The 10,553-nt window shown below is 44.6% G+C and overlaps 1 protein-coding gene across 1 annotated transcript; it reads left to right on the plus strand.

Annotated features, from left to right (window-relative positions):
- Positions 1 to 929: 929 nt before the first annotated feature.
- SUV39H1 (SUV39H1 histone lysine methyltransferase) lies at positions 930 to 10,214 on the plus strand. Its single transcript, XM_080988240.1, has 6 exons — positions 930 to 1,075; positions 4,743 to 4,888; positions 5,300 to 5,965; positions 8,656 to 8,802; positions 8,905 to 9,034; positions 9,397 to 10,214. Exons 1-6 carry the CDS (start codon positions 1,057 to 1,059, stop codon positions 9,531 to 9,533), a joined length of 1,245 nt encoding a protein of 414 aa, XP_080844366.1. The 5' UTR covers positions 930 to 1,056; the 3' UTR covers positions 9,534 to 10,214.
- The last annotated feature ends 339 nt before the right edge of the window (positions 10,215 to 10,553 follow it).

The following is a 10,553-nucleotide window of genomic DNA, read 5'->3' on the forward strand; positions in this document are numbered from 1 at the left end:
GTATTTTACCGATGGTGGAGAAGATGAAGGAATTCCATAGAAGTCAGTTCGATTGGGAAGTTGCAGAAACATTTTTTTAATGTTTACATAAAATAAGACCTTCGTTAGATGAGCAGGTGTGTGTGGTGTGTGTTGCTGTGCTCTGTTCAGGGAGGTGAGGAGGGGGCGCAAATTACTTGCCTTGCCCCGGGTGCTGACAACCCACGCTACGCCGCTGGATCACGGTGTGGGTTTGCCAAGCCTGCCTTCCTCTTAGCACATTTCTCCCTTGCGTCCTGCGTTCGAGTGTCTTCAATGCCCATGACACCTTTAGTAAAGGCTGTTCTCCAATTGGAGCGCTCACAGTGTTTCCAAATTGTTGGAACATTTTTTTAGATTTGCCTTGAGACCATAGCTGTCAACCTTTCCTTTTTTGGCGGGAAATTCCCTTATTCCAGCGCCGTTTCCTGCTGCTATCCCGGATTGTTAGACATCCCATAGACTGTCTCAGGGACAGGTGAGGCTGCTGATCCCTTATTTTCAAATCTGAAAGTTGACAGCTATGCTTGAGACAGTCTTTAAACTTCCTTTGTTGACCACCAGCATTACACTTTCCATTTTTAAGTTCGGAATAGAAGAGTTGCTTTGGAAGACGACAATTAGGCAACATGACCAGTCCAACGAAGTTGATGTTGAAGAATCACTGCTTCGACACTGGTGACCTTTGCTTACACGGGCATCAGTCCGCCCGTCTTCCCAAGTGACGGTCCCTACTGACGCGCCGCCTTTTCCCTGACGGGGCTCAAGGCGGCCACTAACTCCGAGGCCGACTGAGGTTGCCGAGGAGGCGAGCGGCCATTGGTCGCGGGCGGCGCTGGGCGGGACCCGCAGAGCTGAGCGGGGCTCGCCATTGGGCCGCGCGCGAATGGCTCCGAGGAGCCGCCTGCGACTCTCTGGCGCCGCCTCCGCCGCTCCGACCCTCTCGCGCTCCCCGCGAGAGACGAAAAAAGTTTCCGGCGGCCTCAGTGAGTGGCTGGAGCGGAGTTGGAAGGGGGGAAAAAAAGAAAAAAGCGCAAGATGGCGGAAAATTTAAAAGGTGAGAGGGAAAACGGGCGAGAGCGAGCGAGATAAGAGGAGGCGCAGCTTCGGGCTGGGCGCGTGAGGCGGCGCCGGCGATGGAGAGAACCGCGCGGGCAGAAGCGGCGCTCGGCAGCCGGGCGTTCGGTCGCGGAGGTGGGGGGCGAGGGGGCGGCGCGAGGACGGGACCCCCCGGCACACCCCTCACCCGCCCTGCAGAGCTCTGAGGCGGCCGCGGGCGACCGTTACGGGGGCGGGGGGAGCGCGCGAGAGGCGGCGTAAGCGGCTCGGGGGCCGTCGGGCGGCCGCCTCGCGCCGAGGGCGGGAAAGGAGGAGGAAGGAGGCGGAGGCGGCGCGCGTGGGGAGAGGAGGAACGGGAGTCGTGAGGGGAATGTGGGGGGTCTCGCTTGCTGAGAGGACCCCCAGGACCAAAACGCCGGCCTGCCCCTCCTATTCCTCTTTCGTGGGCAAAGGAGCTTTGACCCCGTTGCGGTCCCCCCCCCCCCGTCATTTGCTTCTGCCAACCGCCCTCCTCCTATATGTGGGTGTCGGTGTGGGTGTCCCGCTCCCCGCCCTGTGTTTTCGCCATGTGCTTCCTTCCTTCTGCCGCCCCTGAAAAACTCTTGCCGCCTTGAACGCCTTTAAACATTTAGGCTTAGGTTTCCTTTAGGCCTCTCGGTTTTGGGTTTGCTTTTTGGGGGGGGCGGGGGGGTAGGAAATGGCACAAGGTTGGGCTCCTGACAAAAGGCTGCCTTGCTTTCGGACCCTTGGCCTGTCAGACTCCTGAGAGAGACAGCCAGCTCAGCCACTTAGGCGAACTTTGTGTGCGGAAGTCGGGAGATTGGCAGCAGGTGGAGACGGGGAAGCAGCTGTGAAACCCCTGGGCTAAGAGTGGCCGGCCTTGTTTCGGGGGGCATTACCCTGGGTGTGCAGTTTTGAAGCCCCCCCCTCCCATCCCGATACCTTCCTGTCATGGAGCAGGAGGAAGCAGTGATCTTGATACCTGGCGGAGAAACTTCAGAGAGTTTACATGGGCCAGAAGCCAGAGAAAAGGCATTGGTTACTCTGGTTTTCTTAATAATTGCAGCAATGATTGCATATATATACTCCCACTTTTTGGTGGAAAAGTAAAAACCCAGTTTGCTTAAAACACTCACAAGAACTTTAGTTCCCTAAGTAGGTCTTCCTCATAAATTTAAGATGACAGTACAATTCTGATTTGGCAATCCCTGTAACCTATTTATGTAAAACTGTACATGTGTTCTTAGTGCAGTGCACTCTTGCATTTTTTTTTAAGTTGTTCAGAATAGTGAGTGGGGGATCTCTCATCATAATGAGAGATTACTGAAAGAAATGATCTTCATGTTGCTTCCACTTCAGTATGCTTATGTTAATCTTGCCTTCAGGGTACAGTAGGGAAGTGGGGGTAATTGTTTTGCTGTTTTGTTTTAGTTATTTACATGTTTTTATCCTGTGAACCACTCTAAGATCGTATGATGGGCAGTATATAAATCTAATAAATAAATGGATTTTATGGCAAGTTTATGATAACCTCCATCTACCAATTAATTCTTCAAAATGCAACTGTGATTGTCCTTGCAATCTTTTTTTGTTGCATCATATTTTATAGTCTGCCTGATGCCAAAGGTTTGAGGCTGATGGCAGTGTGCTAATCACAAAACTCCGGATCTTTGACCCACTTGGTGTTCACCTTGCATCTAGTGCTATCAGCTTTATAGGCTTGAAAAGAACAAAGATCCTGCAGGTGAAAGGCAAGCTGTTTGAACAAACTAGTTTCCTAGAGACTTTACAAAGCATCTTAATTTCTGTCCACATTGGATTTTGTTGATCAAAGCCCCAGAATGGGGAATTTATACTCAAATGCCCCCAAGAAAATCCACTGAAATGATTTCGTGAACATACAAAGATGCCTTATGAGTTCAACCACTGGTTACCCTAACAGTGTTACCTATATATAGATTGACAGTAGCTCTTCAGGGTCTCACATAGAGAACTTGTTCAGCTGTACCTGGAAGTGCCAGGCAAGGACTGAATATGGAATCTTCTGCATGTAAAGCTGGTGCTGTGCCATTGAGCTATGGTGCCTTCCAGGAGTTTTTTAACATATTTTGAACAGAAGGGAGAATTGCTTATTTATGTTAAAGATGGTAAAGATAAAGGGACCCCTGACCATTAGGTCCAGTCGTGGCCGACTCTGGGGTTGCGGCGCTCATCTTGCTTTATTGGCCAAGGGAGCCGGCGTACAGCTTCCGGGTCATGTGGCCAGCATGACTAAGCCGCTTCTGGCGAACGAGAGCAGCGCACGGAAACACCATTTAAAGATACCTTGGGTCTAATAAGAAGAGAGAAACAATGAGGACTTGAGGGAAGGGCTGTAGTTTAATGGTAGAGCATCTGTTTTGCATGGAAAAGGTTCTCTGACTTTACTACCTTCTTGAACTCTTCCATCAGCTAGACACTGCATGGGAAAGTGGGTTGAAAACTCTCATTTGCATGTTTTAATACCTATTCACCTTGGCTTGATTCTCCTTTCAGAGTCAGTGTGGTGTAATGGCTAAAGTGTCAGACTAGGACTCTGGGAGACCAGGGTTTGAATCCTCACTTGGCCCTGAAGTTCACTTGGTGACCCTGGGCCAGTCACTGTCTGTCAGCCTAACCTACTTCACAGGGTTGTAGGAATTAAATGAGGAGGTGGAGGAGAATCAGGTATGCCACTGTTCATTAGAAAAAAATAATTCCCTCACCCCCAGTGTGTCAAGTTTATTTTTAGATTGTAAGTCTGAAGGCAAGGGCTGTGTTATTTCTGTACAGCACCTAGCAATTTTGATGCTTTATAAATTATAATAATAATAATGACAGCAAATGGACCATCAACAAATAGAAGCTGGAGACCAGAAGAAGGTTTTTAACTCTTAGAACAGTGAAGTGTTTTAGTAATTTCCCTAGAAAAGTTGTATGTTTAGTCCTCTGTGTAAAATGGGGAAGTAATCCTACTCTTTGGGACCTGAACTGGTTAGAAATGCTGCCAAACAGAAAATGTTTTGCTTGGGACATAACATTTGACATAGTTTTATGTAAGTATGTTGCTTAGCTATCTAAGGATAAGCAACTAGCACACAGGTCTGTTCAGTGGTTGTTAGAAGATAGGGATGAGAGCAAGAATTATGACAGAGCTATCACAAAAATGTATGAGGCCTTGCAGCACAAGTCTTGTGTTACATTGCCATGTTTTGCTGTGGGTTGGTATTCAGGGCATTTAGTTGAATTAAATACATTGAGTAGTCACATGATGTGATAACTTTCGACCTGTTTTAAGATTCATCACTATATGCAAATAGGTTTGCAAAAGAACAAGGAAACCTCAGATGTGAAAGTGAAACACAGGCAAGGAATTATGGTTGGAATGTGGTATGTTTAGTACTGGAATGGGAACAGAGGTGGGAAATTAAATCTGTACCTTCTAGGATGCATTGCACAAATTTTAGAGTTCTTGCCCTCTGTGGCAGCAAACATCAGAAATGTGTGTAAGACTTAACATTCTGAGATTTCCCTTTTCCTTATGATCCTAAAAACAATGATAGAGCTAGCCAGAAAAGTATATTACCACTTTTTGTTAAAGGAAAATATACAGTTATTCTAATGTATATCTGCCTTATCTTCCATAGCCTGCACTGTTTGTTGCAAATCAACCTGGTCCCACCTCCAGGATCTCTGCCGTTTGCAGAAAGTTTGCTGCCCTGGTTTGGGCATTACCAGAAAAAACCTCTGTGATTTTGAAGTAGAGTATCTCTGTGACTACAAGAAAGCTCGGGTGAGTTACTTGGGCCCTCTTGCAACTTTAGCAACACCTTTTATACAACCTTGCGTCTGTTTTCCCTAGCTCTCAGTTAAGTGTTTGTACATTGAGATTTGGTGTTAGTTGGGACTCCTTCATCCCTCATTCTGCTCTTTATACTTTTAGCCAGGCATTACTGATCTAGATAATCTCCCTTTCCTTTGATTGGTGGCCCATAGTTTACAAGACTGAAGCTGTTAAGAGAGAATGTTGCAGAGTTGCTTAATTTTGCATGAGATACCTGGGTTTTGTCCTTTACTCTGGGTTTTAGTAGGTTAGAGGAGAAGGGGTTATTGGGAGAGCTTATTTTCTGGGGTTTGTTTTCAGTTCTGGGAAGAGAATTGTCATGTTTTAAGCTGACACTGTGCATGGTTACCTTTTACTCAGGATGAGGAATACTACCTGGTGAAGTGGCGGGGCTACCCTGAGTCACAGAACACTTGGGAGCCCAGAAAGAACCTGCGCTGTATCAGTATACTCAAACAGTTCCACCGGGACCTAGAGCAGGCATTGATTCGACGAGGAAGCAAGCTCAGAAAGAATACACGCTTGCTTGACCAAGGCATCTCCAACTACCTAGTGCAGAAGGCCAAACAGCGGCGGGCTTTGCAGCATTGGGAATATGAACTCAATGCCAAGCGCAACCACAAGGGATGCATTGTGGTAGAGAATGAGGTGGACTTGGAAGGGCCTCCCCGGGACTTTGTCTACATTAATGAGTACAAGGTCGGGGAGGGCATCACTCTCAACCAGGTGGCTGTGGGTTGCGAGTGCTTGGACTGTTTTTCAGAAGCAGCAGGAGGTTGTTGTCCTGGTGCTTCACACCATAAATTTGCGTATAATGAGTTTGGCCAAGTGAAGATCAAGGCTGGCATGCCCATCTATGAGTGCAATTCTCGCTGCAGCTGTGGGATTGACTGCTCTAACCGTGTCGTGCAGAAAGGCATTCGTTACGATCTTTGCATTTTCCGGACAGATAATGGCCGTGGCTGGGGTGTGCGCACACTGGAGAAGATCCGCAAGAACAGCTTTGTCATGGAGTATGTAGGAGAGGTAGGATGAGCAGGCATGGACCAGAAGTTTAGCTGTGATCCAGGGTACAGGAGGAAAGAAAAATTGAAGTTGGGTTGGCCTGTTCCATTCTATAAGATGTGAAGCAGTAACACCATGTTTGTACGTGACATGCTCCAGCAGTGAGCTTCAGGTAGAAATATTTACTTCAGACTCATCGAAGAGGCAGAGATACTTAGGTTTCAATCATAACCACTTACCTAGGAGTAAACCCCATTAAACTTAGTCGGATTTATTAGTGTCTGATAATAATAATAATAATAATAATAATAATAATAATAATTCAGTTAATACATTAAAAACAATACACATAAAACATAACAGTATATTGGGAATAAACAACAAACATTTCATTTTATCAAAATATAATCCATATCACTTGTTGCTAACACCAAACAAAAAACCCCTAAAACTATAAAGAATGGAAATATCTCTTACGTTCTCTCTTTCTTTCTCTTTCTGCTCTGGTATCACTTATTTTAACTGCCTGTAATGTTTTCTGATTTTCTGAAATGCTCCAGTCAGTCAGAAGCAACTCTTCACCAAAATTCTAAAAGGGCTAGGTATTATGCATATTTACACACGACAAGGATAGGAACTTGAAATATTCCAGTCAAACTGGGCATTATTAAATAGACGGCTATACTGCATGGGCTCCAGTCTAAGATGGAGCGGTTATATTTGCACTTACTTTCCAAAGTGATAAAATTTATCTTTATATGGTCAGTTGACAAGATTTGCTTTGATCAGGGAACAGGGGGATATCAGTTACATTACAAGGATAGTGAGGCTCTTTGTGACTGATCCATCTGAGGCATGGGTAGGCAAACTAAGGCCCGGGGGCCGGATCTGGCCCAATTGCCTTCTAAATCCGGCCTGCGGACGGTTTGGGAATCAGTGTGTTTTTACATGAGTAGAATGTGTCCTTTTATTTAAAATGCATCTCTGGGTTGTTTGTGGGGCATAGGAATTCGTTCATTCCCCCCCAAATATAGTCTGGCCCACCACAAGGTCTGAGGGACAGTGGACCAGCCCCCTGATGAAAAAATTTGCTGACCCCTGAATTCTGAGGGGTTCTCAAACATGAAAGTTGTGGAGTTTAAATGCAGTAGGCCCAAAACTTACACAGGAGTTACATTCCTGAGGTCCGCTCACAAAAGGCAACATTGCATGAAATCAGGAAGATCCCTGGAATAACCCCCCTTCCCACGTATGATGATCTCTATTTTACTGGGCTCTGGGAAAGTTGTGCAATGTCCATCTCTACATTACTGGCCTCTGGAAGGCTGTGGGTGGTTTCTGTAGGTCTTGCTAATTCAAGTGGGACAAGTAGATGGACAAATTCAGGAAGAAAGGAACATTTACTGTATAGATATTGTGGTTGACACTCAAACTTGAACATTCATCTGATGTAACCAGTAAATTTTCTTAAAATCTTAGTTGTGTCCCTGTCAGCCCTGCCCTTGTCCTAAACTGTACAGTGGTACCTCGGGTTACATACCCTTCAGGTTACAGACTCTGCTAACCCAGAAATGGTACCTCGGGTTAAGAACTTTGCTTCAGGATGAGAACAGAAATCGTGCTCTGGCGGCACAGCGGCAGCAGGAGGCCCCATTAGCTTAAGTGGTGCTTCAGGTTAAGAACAGTTTCAGGTTAAGAACGGACCTCCAGAACAAATTATGTACTTAAGCTGAGGTACCACTGTATCTCATTTTAAAGTGAGAGATCTTTTATACAATTTAAATAGTTTTGGGGAATAGTGCCAAAAGCTAAGAACATCAACATTATTTTGCTCAGTAAATCATCCTATGACATATTGACACCACAGATTTAGTGATTCATCAACCAGGGGACTATGGGCTGCTATATTGGGTTTGTGAATATGCATGTGTGTATATCATTGCAATTACATATAAGTCCCCTCAAGGTTTATTTTATCAAACTGGGAAATAGATTCTGCCCAGTGTTTATTTATAAAATTTCTGATATTGTGTGACCAGACTTCTATGGTCTTCTCTTCTCTGCCCTGCATGCCCTCAAATATGCTCCAGAGGACTGAGGAACTCTCAGGAGCAGATTTTGAGGACTGTGAGGCCAGTGGGAGCCTTGTTGCATGAGTGGAAGTCTATTCTACTTGCACACAAACAGCACTGAATGCAGCTGATTAGCAAGAAGGCCATAATTGTATGATTCCTACCTGATACTCTTAAACATGTGGGTAGTAGAGCCTGTAGAATGAGTTTTGCTGCAGAAATGAGGCATTTTGGAGCCACCTACTGGATACCTGTGTCACAGAGAGGCTTAGATGGGTGAAGATACCATAAAGGGTGGTCAAGATTTTAAGTCTTTACTGAAATAATTAGGCAGTCAACTTTCAGTATCTTGAACATCAAAGATTCATGGAAGAAAAACATTTTGGCAAATTAATGTACCATGATGGGAATGACTTTAGAAGGTTTTCTATCCATGATCATATCTTCTCTGAGAACTTAGAACTTTGATTTAAACTGATAACCAAAAGTGAGACTAAGCATGTGTAGAAGGTTACCCAGCATAGAGATGGCAGAAATTAGGGAACAAGTGAGATCTGGATGAATATTTTCAATAGATTACTAAGAAAGATGCAGTAGCCCCATTTTTGCAGTGCTTACTGTTTTTTGCATCTCTCCCAGATAATCACATCAGAGGAGGCTGAACGACGGGGTCAGATCTATGATCGACAGGGTGCCACATACCTCTTTGACCTTGATTACGTAGAAGATGTATACACAGTGGATGCCGCATACTATGGCAACATTTCACATTTTGTCAACCATAGTGTGAGTGGGGTAGATCACAGTGGGGAGGGAGCCATGTCTTTAACATAACTTTTAATGTAGAGCTTGTCTTACTTCCCTCTTACTCCTGTTTTCTGCTTCCAGTGTAACCCTAACCTACAGGTTTACAATGTCTTCATTGAAAATTTGGATGAGAGGCTGCCACGCATTGCCTTCTTTGCTACTCGACCTATCCGTGTTGGTGAGGAACTCACCTTTGACTACAACATGCAAGGTAAGAAGGGGAGTGCTTGAGAAATTTAGGTGGGCATTGAGACCTGTTCATTTTGGGAGGCAGGGATTAAGAATGAAGATCATCTTTTGAACCATTAAAAAATTCTGGTTAGATTTCCTCGAATTTCAAATAAAGCATAGCAACAGTATTCTAAGATAATTCTGATATCTTTTCTTTTTAATTGTGTGATAGGTAGGAGCTTAAAGGAACAGGGAACTTTTATGAGTTTAGCCTTTTGGCCAGTATGTAGCCTTGTTGTGGACAGGGTGCATTCGCTAGATAAAATTCAGTGACAGGTCTGCTATGATGGAAGATATTCTGGTTCCAGTGCTGATTTCCCACCTTCCCTATCTCTCCCACAGTGGACCCAGTAAATGCAGAAAGCACAAGGATGGACTCTAATTTTGGCCTAGTTGGAGGCCTGGCTGGCTCTCCAAAGAAGCGGATGCGCATTGAGTGTAAATGTGGCACAGAGTCTTGCCGGAAATACCTCTTCTAGTTCTTGCCAGTTTTGCTTTACAGTTGTCTGGATAGACTTGGACTTGAATTCAATACAGAAGTGGCAGTTGCTGAAAGTTTGAAGGCAGAGGGTAAGAGTCAGGAACTTACCTGCTTAAAACAAAATACACCCAGTACTTTGAATTGCAGAGAGAGCAATAACTGACATTTCTTATGCTACCCAGCCATGACTGGCTGCTTCTTACTGCCAGACTGAAATATTCTTACAGCAGCTGAGAGATTCTTCAGCAGGCAGGAGATTGGTTCGACTTGTCAAACTTGCTGTTGATGTACTGGTTGGAAAAACACAGCATAGTCTCTGGATGTCTTATTAGAACCTGTTATAGCTTTTTACTATTTTGAAGGCTTGATTGTGAGTGCAACGTGGCAGAGAACACTGACGAGTTTCGTTTCTTCAGTGTGGTTTTCTAAGGGATACAAGTCTTGGTTTTACAGCAGAACTGCTTTCTAGCCACATTTATGAGTAAATGGTAAAACACAAGCCATTTAAAAAATGGATTTATCTGCGTAAAGACTCTGTATTACCTCAGTGTGCCGTATGACTTTTCCCCACCTTTCCACATCCATAGAACTTGCTTTCATTGAGGATGGGAGAGGCCCATGTAATTTGTACTTGAAGTCGCACTTAATAACCATCATAAAGCCCTATGCAAAGTGAAAAGCCACAATGTTGCTTCTTGTAATTAATGCATTTGTTCTGAAGAGAATATGTTTTTAAATATACAGTATAAATATATATATATATATATAGGAAATGGGTTGGGGCAAAGAATCTAGCTTCTGGAAACCACTGTATTTTGGAAGCTGTGATGAAGCTTTTTAATTATGACTGACGAAATGAATTAGATGGTTGGGTTCCTTATTTTGCTTGTGACACATCAACTTGTATTTCCTTCTTTGAAGCAAAAACTCAGATAACTTCAGTGTGTGTGGCAAGTGGGAACTAGAAACCAGTGTTAGCCTAACACATTCCAGAAAGTCATTCCAGTTCTTCAGCTCA

This window comes from Podarcis pityusensis (genome assembly GCF_964106645.2).
Source record: "Podarcis pityusensis genome assembly, chromosome: 17".
NCBI classification, from domain to species: domain Eukaryota; kingdom Metazoa; phylum Chordata; class Lepidosauria; order Squamata; family Lacertidae; genus Podarcis; species Podarcis pityusensis.